The 24,730-nt window shown below is 40.6% G+C and overlaps 1 protein-coding gene across 7 annotated transcripts in view; it reads left to right on the top strand.

Moving 5' to 3' along the window:
- The window catches only part of myo5aa (myosin VAa), a 62,056-nt gene that overhangs the window by 34,575 nt on the left and 2,751 nt on the right, over positions 1 to 24,730 (top strand). For 2 of the 7 annotated variants that reach the window (XM_015040508.1, XM_015040506.1), the window contains exons 11-41: positions 315 to 396; positions 512 to 652; positions 1,497 to 1,622; positions 1,780 to 1,863; positions 4,044 to 4,046; positions 4,843 to 4,998; positions 5,521 to 5,618; positions 5,782 to 5,868; positions 6,818 to 6,926; positions 7,039 to 7,250; positions 8,643 to 8,799; positions 9,326 to 9,565; positions 9,663 to 9,911; positions 10,623 to 10,716; positions 10,979 to 11,127; positions 12,253 to 12,366; positions 12,489 to 12,623; positions 13,430 to 13,486; positions 13,621 to 13,848; positions 15,015 to 15,023; positions 15,462 to 15,562; positions 18,716 to 18,914; positions 20,230 to 20,295; positions 20,601 to 20,694; positions 20,817 to 20,966; positions 21,157 to 21,311; positions 21,426 to 21,515; positions 22,769 to 22,919; positions 23,491 to 23,773; positions 23,858 to 24,032; positions 24,121 to 24,201. In XM_015040508.1, coding sequence (XP_014895994.1) covers positions 315 to 396; positions 512 to 652; positions 1,497 to 1,622; positions 1,780 to 1,863; positions 4,044 to 4,046; positions 4,843 to 4,998; positions 5,521 to 5,618; positions 5,782 to 5,868; positions 6,818 to 6,926; positions 7,039 to 7,250; positions 8,643 to 8,799; positions 9,326 to 9,565; positions 9,663 to 9,911; positions 10,623 to 10,716; positions 10,979 to 11,127; positions 12,253 to 12,366; positions 12,489 to 12,623; positions 13,430 to 13,486; positions 13,621 to 13,848; positions 15,015 to 15,023; positions 15,462 to 15,562; positions 18,716 to 18,914; positions 20,230 to 20,295; positions 20,601 to 20,694; positions 20,817 to 20,966; positions 21,157 to 21,311; positions 21,426 to 21,515; positions 22,769 to 22,919; positions 23,491 to 23,773; positions 23,858 to 24,032; positions 24,121 to 24,201 — 4,075 coding nt within the window. The remainder of the gene's footprint in view (positions 1 to 314; positions 397 to 511; positions 653 to 1,496; positions 1,623 to 1,779; positions 1,864 to 4,043; positions 4,047 to 4,842; positions 4,999 to 5,520; positions 5,619 to 5,781; positions 5,869 to 6,817; positions 6,927 to 7,038; positions 7,251 to 8,642; positions 8,800 to 9,325; positions 9,566 to 9,662; positions 9,912 to 10,622; positions 10,717 to 10,978; positions 11,128 to 12,252; positions 12,367 to 12,488; positions 12,624 to 13,429; positions 13,487 to 13,620; positions 13,849 to 15,014; positions 15,024 to 15,461; positions 15,563 to 18,715; positions 18,915 to 20,229; positions 20,296 to 20,600; positions 20,695 to 20,816; positions 20,967 to 21,156; positions 21,312 to 21,425; positions 21,516 to 22,768; positions 22,920 to 23,490; positions 23,774 to 23,857; positions 24,033 to 24,120; positions 24,202 to 24,730) is intronic. The other 5 variants (XM_015040509.1, XM_015040507.1, XM_015040511.1 and 2 more) reach the window with 5 other exon arrangements.

The raw sequence follows: 24,730 nt of genomic DNA on the forward strand, positions 1-24,730 counted from the left end.
ATTATGTGTCAGAAGAGGGTTTAGAAAATAATAATACCAAAAAATAAAAAATTTGACCAAAAGGGCTCTTGGGGGCAAGGAGCAAAAGGGGCAGGTGCTCAAGCACCCCCAGACCCTCCCTCTGTACGTGCCTGGATACAGGTCTGACATTTTATTCATAACGGTCTTAAAAAGTCTTCATTTTCCATTGGTGAAACCTGCAGAAAAAGTACATAAGTGTAATTTACTTTTTTTTTTTTTTTACATCAGTATGTAGATGTTGCAGGCTTATAGTGCAAGTCCAGTGATTCATCTGTTACCTTTTGGCTGTTTAGGTTTGAAACATTTGAAATCAACAGCTTTGAGCAGTTCTGCATCAACTACGCAAATGAAAAACTGCAGCAACAATTCAACATGGTGAGCAGCGTCGATTTACCCTCTAAACTTCCTGTTATCCATACCGCCAAACATTTCCTTGACTTTTAAAATGTCTTTTTATTGCTGTTTGTTTGTATATTTTGTGTGAAAACAGCACGTGTTCAAGCTAGAGCAGGAGGAGTACATGAAGGAGCAGATCCCCTGGACTTTGATCGACTTCTATGACAATCAGCCCTGCATCAACCTCATAGAAGCTAAAATGGGCATCCTGGACCTGCTGGACGAGGAGTGCAAGGTACAGAGTCAGAACAGCAAACATGGAGCATCTTCTCATATGAAGTCAGGAAGATGTTTTTAAGGATTTATTAGGGGTGCACCAGCATATTTATTGGTACCAATTTCCTTAATTTTGGGAGATTGGTGATTGGCCAATTTTTACATGTGAAGCCGATCTTATCCACCGATGCTGTCAACCTCGACAAAGATCTGAAAATCAACCACTGTGCTTTTCTTTTCTCCTGTGAGAGAGGTTTTACTGACAGACCGGCCCACCAGGTCATGTCTGCACATTTGCAGTTAACAATAGTCACCCCCATTGTTGCCAATTCAGCCACTTTCTTGATGTATTGAGCAATGGTTCAGACAAAAAAATGGTATTGGCCAAAATTGGAATCGGTAAGTTGGGCTTTTTAAAAAATCAGTAATCGGCAATCAGCCAGAAAAATGCAATCGATGCACCACTAGACGACATGTCATGTTTTGTTTTTGTTTTTTTGTTTTTTTATCTTAAATTGCTACAAAACTGCATTGTTGCACCTTCTGAAATATGGAAAACATTTTTATGCTGCAGGTGGAATGAAAAGTTAATGATTAATGTAAAGAAGCAGCAAAAGTAAAGTTTGCTATTCAGTAGCTTTAGGACTTCAGATTCATATTTGTCTGATCAGTTTTTTTCAAACGTTCCCCTCTCACACATGAGAAACTGAGTTTTGTCACTGCGCTGCTCAGTTTCAGACCATTACCTCAAATATTTTATCTTATGAGTCTCAATCTTTCCAAGGTCATTTTCTGTTGAATTTTTTCTGAATCAGTTTGCTGTTTCGCTGCTTTACCAGTCGTTTCCTTTCTGTTCTCTTCAGATGCCGAAAGGTTCTGATGACTCCTGGGCTCAGAAGCTGTACAACACCCACCTGAAGACTTGTTCCCTGTTCGAAAAGCCGCGCATGTCCAACCGCGCCTTCATTATCCAACATTTTGCTGATAAGGTGAATTTCTCAATGTCTTTTTGCAGTGACTTTGTTACAGACCAGATCTTCTCTTATCATCTGTGCCCGTCTTGCAAACCTCAACGTATTCTTTATGTTTATACATCTAAAAACAAAATGTCCGTTAGGATCTTGAGTCGCTGTTGTTGTTGAGCAGGTCGAGTATCAGTGTGAGGGTTTCCTGGAGAAGAACAAGGACACAGTAAACGAAGAGCAGATCCATGTGCTGAAGGCCAGCAAGGTGAGATGCACCGCGACGTCGTCAGAGCTTATCCAGCCAGAAACAAACTGACTGTCTAGTTAAAGTTTGCTAAGCTTTTATAAATTTAGCAATTTATTAAAATAAATGAAATTCAGGGAGATAAAAAAGGAAGGCTGCTGCTTCTTCAGGATAAACTCTGAGAAGCTCTCCAACTAACGATGTCACTTGAAGGATAGGGGAAACAGCGCCCTCCACTGGCCTCATCAGGGCGGTGATATTATCCCAACAACAATAGAATCAACTCAGCAATTAGTTTTTAACGCACAAATTCAGATTTTATTTCAGTCTTAAACACACTCAGAGTTTAACTGCTTTGTGTAAACTATCCTAGACAAATGAGAACAAAATTAAATGCAAACTAAATGTACCAGTTTAATTTAAAACATTTCAGCAGCTTGTTACAACTATTGTCTGAATAATTTATCATCAAGCTATTTAGAATGTGTTGTGTTTTTGTATTTGCAGATCAAACTAAAACACATACTCACATAGAGATCTTAATTAGCTTAAATGAAGCCAGTATCTGTTTTTATTGGTGCCTTTTCCAAAATAAGTCACTTCCTGGTTTGCACACGCTAATCAACGCACATGTAAGCTACGACTGTTTCTCTCACGCTGACCTTCAGCTGTTCTTTTATAGACCTGAACAGGAGCAGAGCTGGGTAAGAGGATGTGAAATATCAGACTTTAACAACTCTAACAAGACCTGCTAATGTTCCCAAACACACACTGGATACAATCAAGATTAGGGGATAATTAACTTCTAATGAGATTTAGTTTAATCTCCGTTTTAGTGTTTCGCACAGCTAATCTAATCATTTTGTGAGCGAGTCGACACTTTGGTCAACCATTTTCACAACAGAGTGAAGATCCTGTTTTTAAAATCATCACAAATGATAAACGATCAGGTACGCCGTTCAGTCTGATTCACTTCATTTCTTACACTGGAACCTCAACGATGCTCCCGATTTTTGAAGGTAAATTCATAATGAGCCACTAACCACTAAATCCATCATCATTCAAAACGAGAAAAAATACTGAATTCTCTGTTTTTAATGAAGTAGCTATTTGCTGCAGTCGCTACGATAAATCACATCTGTTCATCAGAAAGTTGTCTGCAGTGGCTCGATAAATGTTCACACGCTTTCATATTTTTACATTTTGTCACAATACAAACTCTGTGTATTTTATTGCGATTGGATGTGACCGACATAAAGTAGTGCATAGTTGTGGACTTGAAGGAGGATTAAATAATCCACAAACACAAAACTGAGAGGTTTGTGGTGTATTTATATTCTGACCCCCGGGAGTAAATTATAAAACCATTTAATGCTGAATTTAAACTGTAAGCTGTAAACATCTGCAACCCCTAAACTCCTCTGATCAACTATTGCTGGATTTTACTAATTTCCTGAGATTTCTATAATGTGGATATTTGACTTGAACAGAATCAAGATTCTTTTATTCAGCTTTATCAGTCGTTCCAGGATGTTGCGCTGCCTTTTTGATTGTTGCAGCCTAAAACTATGGATTTAAGACGCATCATGATCCAGGAAGTTAATCTAGATTAGGGTAAAGGGGATTGGTCAAAATTTACCTGTGTTGCAGCGATTGGTCAGAAAAGATAGAAATAAAGAAAACTTTATACTGTTTGGTCAGATTTGCAGAAAAGTTGCGTTGAAAATTGCAAGTCCGCACAAAATTAGCAAATGAGGGAATTTGCATTAATAGTTGCAGTCTAAACTTCCTGAAGAGATTATTGTATTTAGATAAACACACAGCCTGACTCTCCACAGAGCAAAGAACAGCTCAACAAATGAGAGCTGACATGTTTCTACGTGGATGATTTTACTGACCAACTTTACATCAACATGGTTCACTGGAAACTCTTAACTTTTTTTTTAAGTAATGTTTCCATCCATTTATTCTCTTTCAGTTTTATTTCCATTTTTAAGTTCTTTGTTGTTTATAGCAGGATGATCATTTTTTTAACTTCCTTTAAACTTTTTCCTTTAATGCCATGTGTTTCTTTGTAACTGTGTGTCCATCTGTTGTCTCTGTGTGTGTGTGTGTGTGTGTGTGTGTGTGTGTGTGTGTGTGTGTATGTGTATGTGTATGTGTGTGTGTGTCCTCATCATGACAACCTTCCCCGCCAACAGAAGGTAAACAGAAGCGTTCTGAGAGCACCGGTGCGCCTGTAGCTCTTCATTTAGCCTTTTCTTGCCTTCCTTCCTTCCTCGTCTCTCTCTGTCTCTCTTTGTGGCACCGAGTTATTTCACTCTAAGCGCACCGAGGAGTTTGGCGTTGTGTGTGTGTGTGTGTGTGTCTGTGTGTGCTGCATGGGGGTGGGAGCAACAGTGGCACTGCAGGGGGGAGAAGTCAGGACTCGTCTCTACAGTCAGGAACAAAGGAAGGAGAGTGTTTTTATCTCCCGGAGTGGAGCTGAGCTCTGAAGGCATCGCGGCTGTCCTGCTTAACGAGGCGGTTAGAGAAGCAGCATGGCGCCGTGACGCTGCTCACATAACCCCGCATCTTCATCATGTAACCTCAGCGTTATGAGTGACAGTGTTTACGTCCTAACTCTATGGCCGGGTTAGGCCATGCGGTCATGTATGACCTTCGTTTTGTCATACATGACCAAACTTTTAACGTTTCCACCACGTTTGTTTTTTCTATTCTTTTTTTTAACTTTCAAACTAATTGATTGATCGTGTGACCTCCACTCACGTATTTGAGTCTGATTAACTTTCTCATCTAAAAGTAACAAACACTTATGTTTCATGAAGTGTTAAAATGTAAAAACCTCTGTCAGTAGTTACGAGGTACAAAAGCTCATTTGCTGTCATTGCTTTGGGCAAAGCTTAAGAAGAGCCTAGTAACAGCATGGCTGGGAGCTTGAAGCGTCTCCCGTTGGGCCGGTTCTTTTTCTGCTAACTGTAACCGGGCTGCTGTTTCCAGTTCGACCTGCTGGTGGAGCTGTTCCAGGATGAGGAGAAGGCGACCACCCCCACAGGCCAGGTGCCCGGCACTGGGGGCCGGACCCGCCTCAGCATCAAACCGGACAAGGGCCGAGACACGAGCAGCAAGGAGCACAAGAAGACCGTGGGCTGTCAGGTGGGTGGTACTGCCCCCTACAGGCTCACATACAGATACACACCTGATAACAAATAGGACAAAAAAAACGTTATTGTTCTTTATAGGGCTGGCACAATTAATCGGCTTAATTGTGATTAATTGATTATTGAAGTAATTATCAATGATTTATTGATAAAAGGCCATTACTTGAAAAAATATACATTTGGAGCAGTAATTTAGCCAAAATTGCTCAAAATATATAATAAAATAAGCAATAAAACTTTGTGTAAATGTTTTACACAAAGCTCCTCAGGTGGCGAAGTGTTCAAATCCACTAAAGTAAAGCTACATTATTGCCTTTCAGGTCATATAATGTTTATTTTCTTAACATTTAATGTATTTCTAATATTATATAAAAAAAAAATGCTGAGTGACTGAATGAAAAATTTGCATATGTGATGATATTTTTGATCCGAATAATTGGTTGATTGTTTGGATAATCAGTTGTTTAAACAGTGGTTGGTTGCAGCCCTGACTGAAGGACGCTGTTCTCTCTTGTAGTTTCGTAACTCTCTCCAAATGTTGATGGAGACTCTGAACGCCACCACTCCACACTACGTCCGCTGCATCAAACCCAACGACTTCAAGCTGGCCTTCTCGTGAGTCTCCTCTCACTACTTTCTTCTCCCTGCATTGTCTTTTTTTCCTGCTTTGTCAAATTTCATTGAATTTACTCGCTCATCCATAATGTAGCTCGGTCTTCCTCTGTGCTCCAGTTGCCTGCAGACCAACATGCTGACTGTGGTTTTGTGCTGTTGGCAGGTTTGATCCAAAGCGAGCAGTGCAGCAGCTCAGAGCTTGTGGCGTTCTGGAAACCATCCGCATATCTGCAGCCGGCTTCCCGTCCAGGTACCCAAACATCCTTACTGTAAAAAAGAAAAGAAGAAAATAGCTGCTGCTAGGCCTGTCGCGATAAACGATAAATCAATTAATCGTCCAGCAAAATTTGTTATCGTGACAGGCCTAGCTGCTGCTGTCTGATGGGATTGTGTAAAGCTATGATCTGCCTCATCTCTTTAGGAGAGCTATCAGTAACAAAGTTCATGTATTTATGGATAAATTGATAATGTTTATTACAATATAAAACTTTATATATAAATATGGGAATCTATCAATGTATTAAAATTAAATAATTGTATAGATGTAATAACATCATTTTTACAAGCTTCAAAATGTAGAAGTGGACCACAGCAGAAAATGTTCCTTTATTTCTACAATGCATAATAAATAGCAGCTGTCAGACTTAATATTTGAGTTGAAAACTAAGATTTAACTGTCAGAAAAACTCATTTGTTCACTTATTGAAACTACAGGAAGCTTGTTTTTTTATTAGTCGATGTCAAACATCTACAAATGGAAGAGTCGTCAGTCACAACATCCTCACCAAAGAGGGTGGTTGTCGTCGGTGTATTCTGGGTTTTCTTGTTTTTGTTTGTTGGTCGAGGCTTTGAGCAACAAACAATTTCATTTGTTGGTCAACAATTACTGTTTTGGATTCTCTCTATCTCTATGTCACGTAACACTACTCTATGCAGATTTAAACGTACTTTGTACAATTTAGAGTTTTAATATATAGATTATCTGATTGTCACCAGTTTTTAAAGTACTTTAATTTAAGCTAGTGTGTGCTGAATCACACCGCCATCATGTATGAAACAAAAGTGATGTCAGTTGGTGAAAAGTTTCTAATAACTACATAGAAGCATCTGAAAGCGTAGAGCTTAATCTCTCCTTTCACCAAACTGAATATTCCATGTTGGTATGAAGGAATCGCTCAGTTTTCTGTGTGTTTTGTCAGATGGACGTACCAGGAGTTCTTCAGCCGCTACAGAGTGCTGATGAAGCAGAAAGATGTTCTCCCTGACAAGAAGCTGACCTGCAGGAATGTTCTGGAGAAATTAGTACAGGTCAGACTGACTGTCCCACTGTACTGCTCACAATGTGTGTGTGTGTGTTTTTTTTTTTTTAATAATCCCACAAACGGCGACTCTTCTCTTTTCTGCGCTGTCCGTTCTTCAGGACCAGGATAAGTATCAGTTCGGTAAGACTAAGATCTTCTTCAGGGCCGGCCAGGTGGCGTACCTGGAAAAGCTGAGAGCGGACAAGCTGCGTGCTGCCTGCATCCGCATCCAGAAGACCATCCGCTGCTGGCTGGCACGCAAGAAGTACCTGCGCCAGCGCAGCGCCGCCATCACCATTCAGAGGTTCACCAGGGGATACCAGGCCCGCTGGTAGGTGACGCTTTACTTTCTGGGTCAGCATCAGCTCAGGTTTACGCTATAAAGTGTGAAAATTGAGTTACTGCACAATGAAGTTTATTAACTGTGCAACAATAAGTCAAGCAACATATTGGTATGATGATTATTAAAAGAGGAAAATAGTGGGCGGAGTCAGAACAACAATGGCAAAGGGCTCTGGGTCGATTGAAACCATTTTTATCACATATTTGTTCCTTCTATTTGTTTCCATACGGTACAAATAATTTTCTAGCCTTATGATTTACAGAGCAGTTTATTTTTCTTTTCTTTTTTTAACTCTGCTTTATGAATTATGGAGATGAATAATATTAAAAACATTCACATCTCAAATTTACTTGTACATTATTCTTTGGAAATTCTCTGTCTTTATTTCTGTTCCTGTAACTATTTGTGGAAGTTGATTCATAATGAAACTTGGATTGACTCCTGGTTGAGCCACAATAATTTAAAAAAACGTCCCGCTTTATTTTTATGTTATATTTATTGAATTAATGCAGATAAATTTGCTTATGGTTCTCTAGAAATATAGAAAATGACTTTAGAGCTGACATGATTAATCGTGATGAATCAATGATTGAAATAATCGTCAACTAATTTAGTAATTGATTAATCATTAACTGGAGTGTAGAGACTGAAAAAAGGCCATTTTCTGAAAGAACAACATATTAAGAGCAGTAGTTAAGGCAAAACTGTACAAAAAAAATACACATTTTGTATTTAAGATAAGAAACTGTAAATATGTTCTACCCAGAGTTTCTCAAATTGTATCGTTTTAGCTTCACTTGATTCACTTCATACTGTCAATAAATAAATAAAGATCTCCTATTATGACCTTTTGTTATCCAGTTACTAATCTGGTTTTCTACAAATAATCAACAGATTTTTGCAACAAATAATCAAGAGTTCACTAAAGAAAAGCCATGTTGTTGCATTTAAACAATAAAATAGTTTTCTTCTTTAAAAAAGGAAGTGAATTTGTTTACATTATATTCTTTTACACCATTATTTTGAGTTGATTAATCGACTCAAAATAATGGCTAGAATAATCGATTACTAAAATAATTGTTAGCTACAAACCCTAAATGATTTTAAATTGAAATGTCTCAATTGTAAGTGAAAAATATTGTCCTGTTTGGTCTGAAATTATGCAAAATGGCCACTGGCTTCACTTCACACTTTAAACTGCAAAACAACCCGTAGAAAACTAAAACAAAACGAGGTTATCAAAGGTAATTTACAGAAAAAAGGTCATAGATGTTTATTTTGTACAGACACGCCGGTGGCAAATACTGGAACTTACACATCGAAAGGAAGAGTTGAAGTTATGAGTAGACAGAAAAAAACCCTCTTTGTGTTTCCGGACAGTTTGGTGAAGTTCATGCGGCGCACGCAGGCGGCCACCGTCATCCAGAAGTACCAGAGGATGTGTGTGGAGCGGAAACGCTACAGGCAGAAGCAGGCGGCTGCGCTGGCCATGCAGACCATCCTCAGAGCCTACATGGCCCGGCAGAAGTACCAGGCGGTGAGACCCGACACACGACGACACAATCGTTCATGTTTCATCAGGACAATCATTCCGCCTGTTACCGTAGCAACATTTTGTTGGACGATAAATTATCATTGGAATAAATGATAATATTGTTGTTCTGAGACGATTTTCAAGTCCTATAATAGTAGTGAAACAACAACGCAATAACACATTCGCAAAGATCAATACACTTTAAATTCTAATGAATATTTAATACTTGAACTAGAAGACTTTTTAAATACTTAAAGTAAAAAACAAAACAACAAATAAAATGAATTATGAAATGTCTATAAACATCACAAAGCACCAGATTAAAGACTTTAGACGTCCAGTTTTTGGTAGAGAGAAAAGCAATAAATGATGAAAACAGAATTTATTGACCTCGTTTCAATTCATCATGCAATTTATGGACTTATTGCTTATTGCGACAGGCCTACATTCAAATCTGCGTAGTTCTCCACAAACGTCTTTCGGTTCTGTATAATTCAAAGTCTCTTTCTCCCCCGCCGTCTCGGTGCAGCTGCTGCGGGAGCACAAGGCCGTCATCATTCAGAAGCACGTCCGCGGCTGGTTGGCCCGCTGCTGGTACAAGCGCTGCCTCGAAGCCATCGTCTACCTGCAGTGCTGCATCCGCAGGATGAGAGCCAAGCGGGAGCTGAAGAAGCTGAAAATCGAGGCTCGCTCGGTGGAGCACTTCAAGAAGCTCAACAAAGGCATGGAAAACAAAATCATGCAGCTGCAGAGGAAGATCGACGAGCAGGTGACGAGCGTCCCGTCTCCGTTTCGGTCGATCCTCGTCTTTATTAGACGCTCCCAGCAGTTTCTCCAACGGGAATTTATCCGCCCTGTGCTTACAGAACAAGGACAACCGGGTGATCAGCGAGAAACTGGTCTCTCTGGAGAGTTCGTACGCGTCCGAGAGCGAGCGCATGCGGGGCGAGCTGGGCCGGCTGCGAGGGGTGGAGGAGGACGCCAAGAACAAAGCCAACCAGGTGTCGTCTCTGCTGGAGGAGCTGGAGAAGCTGAGGAAGGAGCTGAGCGTCACGCAGCAGGAGAAGAAGACCATCGAGGACTGGGCGCAAAAGTACAGGGACGAAATGGAAAAGGTACGGCACCTTTACCAGATTGTTTTTTTTTTTTTTTGCTTGTTTGTTTTTGTGTGTTTTCAGTTTCACAACTGAGTGTTTATTTTTAACTTTTACGTCTCATGTCTGCCTCCTGAGACTGTATTTGATAAAAATGCTATAAATAGAAACGATAGCTAGTATGTGACTTAGTTTCAAAGTATTATTTTCATCTGACGCTTTATATGGGCTGCAGAGGAGGAGGATTTTTTTAATCTTAATTTGGTGTCAGAAGAAATTGCACTTTGACATCGAGACGGAGCAGAATAAATGTCCAAAACCTGCAGATTCTCCCAAAGAAGTTGAGCTTCATTTTAAAGGTGCACCGATTGCACATTTTAGGCCGATCACAGATTTTAAAAAGATTACCTGGCAATTCTGATTTTTAAAATTGATTTAGTTATTGTATTTGACACCATCAGATGTTTTAATGATTTATTCAAGGCTCCATGCTTTCACCTGTCTCCAGTAACACAGAAAAGTAGTTGTTGTTTTTTTTAATTACTAGAGAAGTCTGAAAAGTCACTAAGTTGTCAACACCGGACCTCGAGAAATGCAGCTTGAGACCACTGCGATGAAACGTTCATCACATTTGTATTTTTATGGTTTGATTGGTGCATCGTCCACTGCATCCACAGAGAGACACAGACTTCCTTCCTCCCAACGTTTCACGAATCGTTTGTTTCTGTTCAGATGGTTTCCGAGCTGAAGGATCAGAACGGCCTGCTGAAGAAAGAGAAAGACGACCTGAACAGGATGATTCAGGAACAGAGTCAGCAGATGACAGGTGTGTTTCACCGCCTACTGATAACTAAAGGAAAAATAAAGAAAGCTTCATCTGTCATTCATTAGTACAATTATTTTGTTTAAAAGTTGAGAAGAAGTAAAAGTGAAAATACCTGTGCAAAATGAAATGAAAAATATGTCAGATACAGCAAATGTATACTGGATCAACATTTATTTAAACAAATCATGAATGCTTTCCATTGTTTGTGTTTTTCCCAAGTAAAGAGAAAAATAAAAAGTTGTCCTCTGTGTCGTCCCGCCAGAGAAAATGACTCGTGCGATCGCGCAGGAGACCCAGCAGCTGGAGACGGACCTGAACGAGGAGCGCTCCCGCTACCAGAACCTGCTGACCGAACACCTGCGCCTGGAGGAGAAGTACGACGACCTGAAGGAAGAGCTGGCTCACTCCACGGTGAGGAGCGCACACACTGCAGCTGAGGCCGGGCCACTGACAGCATGCATTAGAACTGAAACGATTAATCGGATTGCCTGTGATTAATCCATTATTGAAACGATCAGCTGATTTAGTAATCAGTTAATTGTAAACTAGACTCCAGTTTGCTGAAGGAACAACATATTCAGAGCCGTAATTAAGTCAGAACTGTCCAAATATATGTATGCGTTGTGCATTTAAGATAAAAGCGTCATAGTTTTAGCTTCACCTGGTTCACATTCTGTGAAAAAAATCTTATTAAGCAGCTCAATTATTAATCAATTAATGCAAAATATAAGCAACAGATCAGCCCTGACAGAGCTGAGCTTTTCACATGTTGATGTTGGAAATATATTTCAATTGTAGATGAATAATTTGCTTTCACTAAATAAATGCTACATTATTCCATTTTAGCCAATAAAATATTTTTCTTCCTTAATAAAGGAATTGAATTATTTGCATTTTCCATGCAGTTATAATATTTGCACAAAATAAGCTTTGACCAATTTATCTGATTTATTCATCACAGTAATTGATTAATAAAATAATCATTAGTTGCAGTCCTCTGACTGACCTCATCATGTTTTTTATTTTACATTTCATCTAAACTTGCTATTAATGGGAAAAGCTTTTGAAACCTTGTATGTGGGAGCAGATGTGTAAACTATGTAAAAGCTGTTAAACTGGAAATGTATCGAGAATTTTTGTTGTTGGAAACGTCAAAAATATTCCCCAATTTTTTTAANTTGACTTTATGAAAAGTACCAAAAGTCCCGTGTTATTTGGACTTTTTGTTTTTGTGTGTTGGTTTCTTATTTTCCTTCTTCCATGTTTGTTTCCTCTGTTGGCTCAGTTTGTCTTTCCATCTGATTTTATTTTTTCTTTATGATGGTTACAGTCAGATTAATTCCCTCGCTCGTAGAGAAAATATTTTCTAAAATGCTTCATTTGATGGAGGGACATTTTTAGAGTTCATGGTCTTTGGTTTGTTCCTCGGTAATAAAATATACAGCCAAGAAAAGCACAAAAGAAACCTGAAGAATAAGTGTTTTGTAATGTATCAGACATAAAGGGTTAAAGAATCATCCGTTCTTGTGTGTTCAGAACGTCTCCAAACCGGGCCACAGGAGAACAGACTCCACCCACAGCAGCAACGAGTCGGAGTACACGTACAACTCAGAGTACGCCGAATTAGAAGACGGTTCCCGCGTCGGCGAAGTAAGGCGCCTGACGGCAACTCGTGTTAAAAAAGAGAAAACAGACGTCTGCTCATGCTCCAAAACGTGTGACGAACGGGGTTTTACTGTTTGTAATTGTTGTTGCGTATCTTTGTCACTCAGGACGTGACGCGGGGAATGGACACCTCGCTGACCCTGAAGCTGCAGAAACGCGTTACGGAGCTGGAGCAGGAGAAGCAGTCGCTGCGCAACGAGCTGGAGAACAGAGAGGAGCAGTTCCAGCGGGCTAGAGCCAGGGTAGGAAGGCCCTGATGTCACCTGCATTTTGTTTTCTACAGCCTCTGATGAGTTAAAATGAAAAATCATTTCAAAAAGTGAAATTCATGTAGAAATCCAATACGGACAGAGTGATGTTTTAAGTGTTTGTCATCATTTTGATGGTTTTTGATAAACTCTGTGAAAATGTTCAACATTTGAACTTTGGTGAACAAAGTTTTTATACGATTAGTGGTAACAATAGACTTTATTTGGGAAAACTTTTTTTTTTTCAGATGTAAAAACAATACAGTAATAATAATGTAGGTTGTTTAGTTTAAATGTTACGTTATGATCGACACAATCAGAAAAAGACGATTAACTTTACTGTCACTAAACAGCCTGCACTTATGTAACACCTTAACAAGTCAGAGGACTCCAAAGCACTTCACATTACAACTTCATATTTATAGAGGTGGACAGACCAGACCAGTAAAGAAATATATAGAGAAAAGGAAAACAAATATTTTGTATTTATTCATTTATTGGGTTTTATGTTTGTGTCTTCATTGAAGAAGGTGACTCTGTTTGGCTTTTCTATGATTGAAAGTTATTACTACAAAGGTTGGCTGTTCACATAAAGATGTATCCAAACTTTTCTATGGAATGTTAAGTGGAAGGAAAAAGTGTGGTTGAGAAAGTTGTACTTTTTGCATAAAATTACTTAAAACAAAACCCTTCTGACTTATCCTACCTCATGTGTCTGTGTATTTATGTATATATAGTCATATAATCATGTGTCTGAGTCCATTATGTCTATTTATCTGTTTTTTTTATGTCCATTTCAGGATGATGCACAGTTCAGGAAGGCTCGCGGAGCAGAGCTGGAGTACGAGTCCCTGAAGGTAAGCAGAGGATCCCGACCGTTCCTCACACACACACACACACACACACACACACACACACACACAAATGCACAGCGGCTCTCTGCGATGTGACTCTGACTAACCGTGGCGCTCTGATCCCGCTCGCCTCTCAGCGTCAGGAGCTGGAGTCAGAGAATAAGAAGCTGAGGCACGACCTGGCTGAGATGAGGCAGAGCCTGCTGGGCGGCGCGGCCGCGGGCGCCGGCGCGCCGGGCTCGCCCGCCTACAAGGTGCTCCTGGACCAGCTCAACGCTTCCTGTGAGGAGCTGGAGGTCCGCAAGGAGGAGGTGCTGATCCTGCGGTCCCAGCTGGTCAGCCAGAAGGAGGCCATGCACCACAAGGTGAGGATGGGAACATTTTTTGTTCTTTTAAGATGCGGAAATTAAGCCAAGTGGCCCCCTGCTGTGAACATCTGAAAGGAAAACGGTGCCGTTGTAAAGCTGAACGTAGGTGGATGATGAATGCCGGGTCTGTTTTTCATTCACCTCATCATGTTTTCTGTTTGTAGTGAGACGCACTAAAACATGTTTCTTCTTCTGTGATCTGGTGTCATTTCCATGTTTCCGGGTCAAACGGACAGAACACATCTGAGCAGCTGCTGTTTGTCTTTTACAACGTGGGTTCCCAAACCTAGCGCCCCCTGGTGGCCAACACTTTGAAAAACACTGTTATAAAAGACAAACTGTACGGCCTGAATGTCTGCTGCTGTACGGCCTGTAGCTGCGTTTCCATTACATATGTGAGCAAAACTTAATTAATATTCTGCTAAAGCAAAAAAAAAAAAAAACATAATTAATTAAAAAAAGAAATGCGATGGAAGTCACATGTGAATAATAAGTCGTTAAAATTGCTGTTGATGGATGTAAAAACTTGGCGCTTGTCATCAAAAGAGGAGTTGGTGTTTATGAACAACACACCCCTTAAACCAGTGTTTCTCCCCCCTGTCCTGCATGTTTTAGGCGTTTTCCTTCTGCTACACACCTGAATTGTATCTCTGAGTGATTACCAGGCTTCTGCAGCACATCTAAAACATGCAGAGCAGGGGGGCGCTGAGGACCAGGGTTGAGAAAACACTGCCTTGTACTTTGGAGCAGCTACCTTTAAATGCTGCGTTTTAGGGAGTCTGTAGTTGGCGATTTTACAGAACCGCTACGGATTCCACACTTTAGAATGACAAACTCAGTTTTTGATGAGCTGTGCGATGCTGTGACAAATGATCGCTTTGCTACTGCTGGACACAAACTAGCATGATGCGAAAACAAGTGTTTCCATTAGCCAATTACCAACTTTCGAAAAATAAAAACAAACTCAAGTTTCAGTTGAAAAATGTGAGTTTTTTTTTTTTAATTCTAGTATTTCCATTAAGCAGATTTATTTTCATGATTCCAGTTTGAGCAATTTTACGGTCAGTGGAAACGCAGCTTGTGTTGCTGAGATCCTCTCTGTCCCAGCTGTGTGTCTAATTCTCTGTCTCCACCTTCTCTCCTCCATTCATGCTTTTCCACAGGATGAGAAGGTACAGTTGATGCATTCAGTCATCCATGACTTACTTTCGTGATTTTATTTTTTGCCATGGTTCTGCCTGATCTGTTTGTTGTGCTACAAGCCTTTAGCTTAGTCTAATCTAGAACTACACTGGAGGCATGCGTCTGGGTCTGGCGGATTTATTTCTAAAGTCCAGCCCAAATTTTTGCTTTTGAAGACTTAAGATTTAAAAATCTGGACTTTTGTTGTTAGTTTTTTTTACATAGCTCAGTGATGTTAACTCATCCAGGGCGGCCATCTTGTTTAACAAGAGTTTGTTTTTCTCACCGCTGCATCATGGATGTATCGGTGATCATTTCACAGCAGTCTCTTTTTGCGTTCAGGACGTCTGAGTGTTTTGACGTGTTGTGAACACTTTAACGTTCTGTCTCGTTTTGACGACTCCTCCTCCGATTCGCCTCTCTTCCAGGAAACCATGACGGAGCCTTCGGTGTTTGCTAAGGATGTGAACAAACTGAAAGACGCCGACGAGTTGAAGCAAGCCTACGTGGGAGTCAAAGACACCAACAGGTAACGCAGCTAAGCTAAGCTTCCCTTAAATCTCGCCTCTTTGTTATTAAAGGGGCAGTCTTATGTAAAATCAGCTTGTTACATCGTGTTATTATGTTATTCCCTCATTAAAAACACACCTGGAGTGTTGCCTTGATCCTTTCATGCATGTTTAAGAAATCCTAGAATCTCCCATGGCAACTGTTCAGCTGTGCAAAATACCTGGGTGGACCAAGTCCCACCTTCAAGACGTGGTTTCCAAACTGTCCCATTATAGAGCAGCCCTCCCCCACTCAGGTCCTTCAGACTAGCCAGCAGCAATTAGCAAACACCTGGTGGAGCTGCACATCTGCTGAGATCCTTATAGCAGCTACTTCTCAGTGCAACACTGGTAAAAACATTGATAAAGGGTTAATAGAGGATCCATGTTGTGACGACTTCCTGAAAGTTTCAGAACAAGCAGGAGCTTTTAAAGAGGCAGAGGCCCTATTTCATATTTGATATATTTTTATAACAATTGAAGTTAACACAGTTAGTTGATTGTGCTATAAAACTATACTATATGCCTGGGAAGTGCATGATACTGCCCCTTTAAGACGTGCCTCTGTTATAAATCATTGAAAGTTGTGTGTGAGAAACCAGTGTGCGGCTGTATGTCCTGCCCAGATCCCCCAGATCAGGGCGTCCAGCGCTGGAAGTCAGTGACCTCCTGAGTAGGCTGAGGTAACTGAGCAGAGGCGGCTCACGCATCGTGGATCTGAGCATGCATGGCCGCTCTGTCGGGGTGGAAAGTGACAAAGTTCCCAACGACCGAAGCCGAAAGCGGCTGGTTTCAGACGGCTGCATTTTAGAGACTCACATGGCATTTTCTGGCCCTCCAGCATGTGATCTAACATCTAGAATGAATGAATGAGAGCAGGAGGCTCTGACTCAGGAGCTTTCTTGAAGATCTCCATCATTTATAATGCAGAATGGACTGAAGCATGCAGATGGTTGGGACAAAGTGGAGACGACCTTTAGTTCTGACTAACACACCGACTGTAGTGTTGATATAAGAATGAGTTCTTCAACGTCGAGCATGAAATTCATTATTTCTCCTCATTTTCTCTTTTTCTTATTGATTCTGCTCCGTAAAATGTTGAGGAAGTTTTCAGAACAGCACATTTTAATGTCAGCTTGATTGTTTTACATATCTTGGTATCTGCATGAGTTAAAAATTTTAATATCATAATGACCCAATATTAGGATATCCACTGAAGCTTAAATGTTTCTCCACTGTCTCATTTGCAGTGGAGAAAAGAGATTGTGAAAACCTCTGTTGCACAAGCTCTTTGAACGCCTCAGACATTTATTAACTACTATTGAGCTAATAGTGGAGAAAATAGTAAAGCTAACAATCCCAAAAATATTTTTTTAATTATCTTGAGAACAATAAATTATAATTCTCTGTCATGAGAAGAAATATATCACAATAAATTATAAATAATACGATAAATGCCATTCCTCACTGCAGAATGTACAAGGTCAGATAAAAGTAGGAGACTATTGATCGAAAACATTCAGGACTAATTCTGAGCAAAGAATAAATTAATTTACATTTTAAATGCTTCATTTTTCTATAAACCACTCATACGATATTAATCCGGTGTATAAGTATTTTGGACCGACAGCTCAGGCTGGATGTTGATGTGTAATCATCCATCGTGTGATGTCCTCCATGTTGTTTTGCTGTCCCTCACTGGGTCCTTCGTGTCTCTGTGTGGGTCAGATCTGCACCTCCAGACCTCCACAGGCTGAATGAGGACGGGGAGCTGTGGCTGGTCAGTCAGGGCTTAAAGGAGACCACCAGGTGGCGCTGAGGCTCCAACACATGCCTCTTCAGAGCGCCATGTGGTTTGGCTTTAGTCCCAGAAGGAGATGACTTCTTCTGGGTCTCTTAACCGTTTCTTCTCAGAGTTTCCTTTCATGTTAATCTTAAATGCTTCACTCATCATTGATTCTTGGACTTCAGATGATATTTCCAATCAAAGATGTGGTGCCATGATTATTTATTGAAGACTTTGGTTGAATTTCTTTGTCTTTCTTTGCTGCTGGTTTCCAAGATCGCCCCGTTACTAATCCTAACCTGTAGAGCTTTTACACTGCAGGTACATCTTCAAAAAAAATTCAGTCATGGAAAATGTCAATATTGGGTTCATTTCAGAAATGAAACTCATTTAGATTCATTATGCAGAGTGAAAATTTTTCAAGCCTTTTTTTTTCTAATTTTGATGATTATGATGAAAAGTCAAAAGGAAAGTGACATTTGCATCCTGTGTCGGATCCATCCGTCCACAGTGCCTTACAATCCTCTCCAGGCTGCAGTTCTCTCTATTGCTAGTGAATCTTTTCCTTCCACTCAACTTTCCATTAATGTGCTCTGATCCAGCACTGTGTGAACAACCAGCTTCTTTAGTAATGAGTAACAAGCCCGTTTAAAGGCTCAGGAAACCTTTGCAGGCGTTTTGAGTTTATCAGCTGATGTTGAACTTTTTCACTTTTCACAATATTTTGCTACTACTTTACTATAGACAGTTTCATAAATGCTTTATCTGTAAGCCACAATCAATAAATTGTAAGAAATAAAGTCTCAAAATATTTCACTCTATATAATGAATTTATATATTGCGAGTTTCTGAAATAAGTGACAAGAAATGTAGAATTTTGTTGCTGTATTCTAATGTTTGGAGACGTATCTGTATAACAACTTCTGGTTCAGATGCTGGACTGCGTGAAGATGATATTCGAAAGAAAGTCTTTGGTTTCTAAGCTTCTCTTTTCATCTTTTTGCTGCATAAATGCTGCTTTGCTGAAGAGTTTCGGTAAACCATAAGTCAGTTCAGGTTGAGATGTGCTGCTGTTTGATCCGTCCTGCTCATGCATGTTCTTTTGCACAGCAGACCTTGCAGCCCTGCTAAAAAATGTTCTCTTATCCTCCAGATCAGCTGTAAAATAAACTTCTACAAACCATCTTAGGAGTGTGTTCTTCAGGTTACCTCTGTTGGTCTCTATAGTTCTTCAGTAGAAGTCTGAATCTGCACAGCATGCTGCTGCCGGCCTGCATCAGCGCGCTCTGATGAAACGCCCCTCGTTCACTTTGGGGGTTTTTTCTAACATTGTTTTGTTTCTCCCCAGGTTACTGGAGCAGCAGCTGCAGGCCCAGCGGAGGACGTACGACAGCGAGGTGGAGTCGCTGCGCGGCGAACTGCAGAACGTGAAGGAGGAGAACAACCGGCAGCAGCAGCTGCTGGCCCAGAACCTGCAGTTGCCTCCCGAGGCCCGGATCGAAGCCAGCCTGCAGCACGAGATCACCCGGCTCACCAACGAGAACCTGGTACGCTCCGACACACTCCGTCACACACAGAGGAGCAGCAAACACACATCCAGATGAAAATATGCTGGGAGAAAAACATGCAGAGTGAAGGGCCAGTCTGCTGAAAATTAGAGTCCAGCTGTCAGACGAGGCGTCGCCTTAAAACTTTACCAAACCGATGGTTCAGGGAGGGAAGTGATCTCACCTAGGGGTGAAACGATTAATGGGATGGATTGTGATTAATCAATTATTGAAATAATACCCAAATGATTTGGTGATCGATTAATTAACTAGAGTATACATTCATCCATTTACTGAGATAACACTCAGAATAGTAATTAATCCAAAAATTTACTAAAAATATATATTTTGTACTTTTAATATTATAAAAAATCAAACTCAAAATATGTTCTGCCCAGAACTCAAGTTGCATAACTTTAGCTTCACCTGGTTCAAATTCTGTACAGAAAAACAAACAAACAAACAAATACCCTCCTATTTGGCACCTTTTTCTGTTCAATTATTAATCAGTTAATCCAAAACATAATCAATAAATTAGCCCTGCATGGTATCGATAAGTCAAGCAGAAAGGACTGAGCTTTTCACATGATGGATGGTGTTGATATTTATTCAGTGTCCCGATGCGTTTTCACTTCCGATATGATGCTGATATCGCAGCTTTGATTATTGACTGATACCGATATCGGCATGAAACATACCTACTTTATTACTTATTGTATTGTGTTAAAAGTTAGAAAATGCTTGATCTAGTGATATTACCAAAAACGGAGAACAATAGTCAACAACAGTGGCTGTGAGAACAATTGAGCCATGTATTATTAACCAATGGGTTTGCTTACATGCACTACTGGATAGAAAAGCTGGGGCGATACTTGTTCTTTTGGCCGATATCGAACCGATTTCCAATATCGATATCGGGATATTCCCAGTACATTTTCCGTTTGCAACAAATAACCAGGCGTACACCAGGGATGTTGTTGCATTTTAGGCAATAAAATGTTGATTTTCTTATATTAAATCTTTTTTAATCATTTGCATCTATTACTGTATTTCTAATATTGAATTTAAAAAGATTAAAAGAGAAATCTATAAAATCTAAAAAGACACATAACTAAAATGATGGTTAGTTGCAGTCTTTGTCTCATTTAGCAAATAATCTTTGAAGTGAAGAAATTGCTCTTACTTTCTTCCAGTCATAGCAACACTTTGACTTGCATTAAGCATCTGTCCCTGCAATCCATCATGACTGTTTTCATTTTGAGCCACACATGAATGAAAGCGAAACAACGGCTGTGTGGATGTTGTCACCTGACAGGAACTCATGGCCGACGACCCCACAGCGTCCAGAGAGGCTCGAGTCATCATATTACGGCGGATGGTTGTATGTAGAGGCTGTGTGTGTATGTGTGTGTGCTCGCATGCGTGCGTGTGTGAGCATTAACTGAGATAGGTGTGTTCTGAGCGATCACTCTGCCTTAGCGTACCTCCTCTTCTCTAACGACTAGAAAGTCCCACAGCCTTTTCTCCCTCTGAAGCAATAATCAGCACCGCTGCTCTAATGCCAATCTGAAATGGCCTGCTGCACCTTCTGTTTGTTTTTTTATGTCTTTCTTTCGTACCCACCACTAGAGGGCAGCATTTGTAGGCCTGACTATGCTCTGCTCTCATTCCCTGCGTCTGTTCCAGGATCTGATGGAGCAGCTGGAGAAGCAGGACAGAACCATCCGGAAGCTGAAGAAGCAGCTGAAGGTTTACTCCAAGAGGATCGGAGAGATGGGGGGTACGGCACGTTCACTACACTAAAACAAATCTGCAAAACTAAATAAAATTTAAACAGAAATGGAGTAAAAAATTAAGGTGCTGTAGATAAGAAGCTAAGTGTGTCCTGAACCTGTTTCCCAGCGGGTCAAGCCGAGGGACAGACGTCTCCGGGACAGATGGTGGAGGAGCCCATCCACCCGGTCAACATCCCCCGCAGGGAGAAAGACTTCCAGGGAATGCTGGAGTACAAGAAGGAGGATGAGATGAAGCTGGTTAAGAATCTCATTCTGGGTAAGAATGGCCATTTTATATAAAGAAGTTCAGGTTTTCTAATGACCTTTAAGAAACAGAGTAATTCACAAGCTCTTCTTTTATGTAGCCATTTCTCAAAAAACAAAAAAAATAAATAAAGCTGAGATGACTGATAATATTGGGATCTTTATGAAGTGAGAAATCTGAAAGCGTTCTTTCGACTTTCCAGAGCTGAAGCCTCGCGGCGTAGCAGTGAATCTGATCCCAGGTCTGCCGGCCTACATCCTGTTCATGTGTCTGAGACACGCAGACTACGTCAACGACGATCAGAAAGTTCGGACTCTGCTCACGTCGACCATCAACAGCATCAAGAAGATCCTCAAGGTGCGTTTACGTAATGGAAGTCCTGCAGAGAAGAATCAGGCTGAGTGATGGAGGCTGGTGAGAAAAGATCTGTTGATGCTGATGGCTTTCTTCTTCTTCTGCTGCTGCTCTTAGAAACGAGGTGATGATTTTGAGACCGTCTCGTTCTGGTTGGCCAACACCTGCCGCTTCCTGCACTGTCTGAAACAATACAGTGGAGATGAGGTGACACCAACACACCTCCACACCAACAAAAAAAGAAAATACAATTAGCTAAATATTAGCCTCTTTATCCTTTTCCTCTTCACACACGAGGTAGAAGTGAAAATTAATGGAATGTCTGATAATCATCAGAGCTGCATAAGAGGCCAGCACTAATGCTAGCAGAGCTACAGTTCAAAGTTATTCATACACCTGGCAGATTTAGATTTAACAAGGCGTTATTTTCATGTGTCTAAAATTAAGGTCTTAAAATGTCTTAAATTCATTGAAAAACAACAGGTTGGCCTTAAATTTGTTTATTACAAGTCTTACATTTTGTTGGGCCAGAACTATTTAATCTCACATATTTCACGTAGTTTCCTTTTTTCTGGCTGGACTTTTCTGCTATGTAAAACATCTTCATTGTGTCATGCGGCTATTGACAACTAGCTGCTAATACACCCTTGCTAGCTAGCTGGGTAGCCTTTTTTTAATGTCTGTCATGGGTTAGTGCAAGATTACTGCCAGCTGTCTGGACGATGTTCATCTTAGCTCTTAGTAAATTTCTGTTGCAATTCATTTCTTTTATACATTTCTGTTGTGATACAGGTCTTAAATTTCATTCATAATGATTTTAAAAAGGTCTTTAAAAGTCTTAAATTTGAATTGGTGAAACCTGCAGAAACACTGTTTTGAGATAATTTTCATTTGGAAATTGAAAAATGACAATTTTAAGAAAAATAATCTATTTACATTTTATTTAAAAAATGGCATATCAAAAATTATTTTTTATCCGTAATTAATGAGTTTTTTTTATTGAGGTCAAACTCTAAAAAAAAATTGCTATTTTTCCCCACTGAATATTTATATAAAACAATTTGTGCTCCATTTTGTCTGGTTAGATTTGTTCTCCTTCCACACATTGGCCCGGTGCAGATAGAAATGTTTATAGGATCATTTCTGTGACTCCTTATTTGTTTGGTTTAGATGAAGAAACATCAAGCAGAGATACAGAGTAAAGTAAATAAGTACAGCGAGATGCAAATAGCCGTCATGCTACTGTTGCCCCATCGCTCAAGTTAGCTGGAAATTCAGACTTGGCTTTAGCACCGTGTTTGCATGCTAAGACCAAAGTTGTAAATGTTTATCAAAAGTGACTTTTCATGTTTGCAGATCTGCTGTAATTTTGCCCTCACTGACCTGATATGGAAAAGTTGCTGCATTTGTTCTATTTTAAGGCAGATATTTCAGTGTTTTTTGTTTTGGTTTTGCCCCAGGCCTTCATGAAGCACAATACATCCAGGCAGAATGAGCACTGCCTGTCCAACTTCGACCTGGCAGAGTACAGACAGGTGATCAGTGACCTGGCCATCCAGATCTACCAGCAGCTGGTCAAATGCATGGAGAACATCCTGCAGCCAATGATAGGTGGGTGGAGGCACAACGCCTCAAAACAACAAGTTGGAAGATTATTTCACTTACAACAGGACATTTTTCCAACATTATAAGTGAAATAATGTGCAAGTGGAACTAGCACTTTTTCTTTAAAATGAATAGCTGGTAAAATATTATATGTATAAAGTTACAAAGCTACATCAGATTGAAACAAAACAACATAAAGATACTGCCAGACAAAAAACAGAGAGAGAAAAACAAAGACACCATGTGCAACTGGACTTTGATGTCATAGTATTAAGAGAGATAACAAAGCTATATATGAGCTCATGTCACAATAAAGTGAATTGTATGATGATTTGGCACTAGTTCAACTGGTAGATTATTTCACCCACTGGGATCAGTATTAGGAATTATTGACTTAAAACTGTTTCATATTTCTTGTTGAAAAGTTACTTGTAAGTTAGTTTTCTCTTATTTCAAGTGAACTAAGGTATTTGCACTAGAAACTAGACCAAAATTCCTTGATTGAGTGTTTCTGCAGAAGCTTACGGTGTTTGGGTGCTTCAGCACGGCGCCGTTTCACTGTGTTTTCTCCTTGCAGTGTCTGGGATGTTGGAGCACGAGACCATCCAGGGCGTGTCCGGAGTAAAGCCCACGGGTCTCCGCAAGCGGACGTCCAGCATCGCCGACGAGGGCACCTACACCCTGGACTCCATCCTGCGGCAGCTCAGCGCCTTCCACTCCACCATGTGCCAGCACGGCACCGACCCCGAGCTCATCAAGCAGGTGGTGAAGCAGCTCTTCTACATCATCGGAGCCGTCACGCTCAACAACCTGCTGCTGCGCAAGGACATGTGCTCCTGGAGCAAAGGCATGCAGATCAGGTAGGAGGTGCCAACAGCTGCTGAATTCGAGATGTTTTTGTGTTTTTACTGTGAGAGCCTGTAGTTGACACCGGATGTGTGCAGGTACAATGTGAGCCAGCTGGAGGAGTGGCTCAGAGACAAAGGGCTGATGAACTGTGGAGCCAAAGAGACCCTGGAGCCTTTGATCCAGGCCGCCCAGCTGCTGCAAGTTAAGAAGAAGACAGAAGAAGACGCCGAGGCCATCTGCTCCATGTGCCACGCCCTCACCACCGCTCAGGTGCGCCCTCAGCAACATCCGAAATAAAACTCAAGCCATAATCCATCCGGTCCGTTAAATGATTTCTGGTCCGGTTCGTCTCTTTCAGATCGTAAAGGTCCTGAACCTCTACACTCCAGTCAACGAGTTCGAGGAGAGAGTTTCAGTCGCCTTCATACGAACCATACAGGTAGACGTTTAATGAAACACCAATGAAATCACTGGTAACAAAACATGATTTAAAGCACATTAAGGGAAAAGTAGTGGAGCTTTTGTGAAGTTGGTCAGCTATGATGCACCCCTGTCGAGAGTTTGTACCACCTGTACGGCCACATCACCAACACATAAAAAACTGCAAGTCTCATTTTAAAGCAGTAAAACTGCTTCAAAGTGTTAAATTTGAGGAATCAGAAAATACGGTGATTAAAGAGTTACTTTAAGTCCATATTTAACTAAACACAAACCGCATCTCTGCTGTGGAAGGTGAGATTTTGTCTTGTGTTTATTATTGAAGTTTACTCCATCAATCCATTTTCTTTACGCCCTTGTCCTTTGGGGGTGGGAGGGGTTCTGGTGCCAATCTCCAGCTGTCACCAGCGAGAGGCGGGTTACTAACCGGGCCCGACCCGGCTTCGCTTCTGAGATCAGACAAAATCGGTGTTCACAGTGGTCTGGCCATAAACTGTTTAAGTTTATTTATAAAGAATATTTTCAACAAC

Source organism: Poecilia latipinna, unplaced genomic scaffold (genome assembly GCF_001443285.1).
Source record: "Poecilia latipinna isolate Pla-1442-1.1 unplaced genomic scaffold, P_latipinna-1.0 Scaffold512, whole genome shotgun sequence".
Lineage (NCBI taxonomy): Eukaryota > Metazoa > Chordata > Actinopteri > Cyprinodontiformes > Poeciliidae > Poecilia > Poecilia latipinna.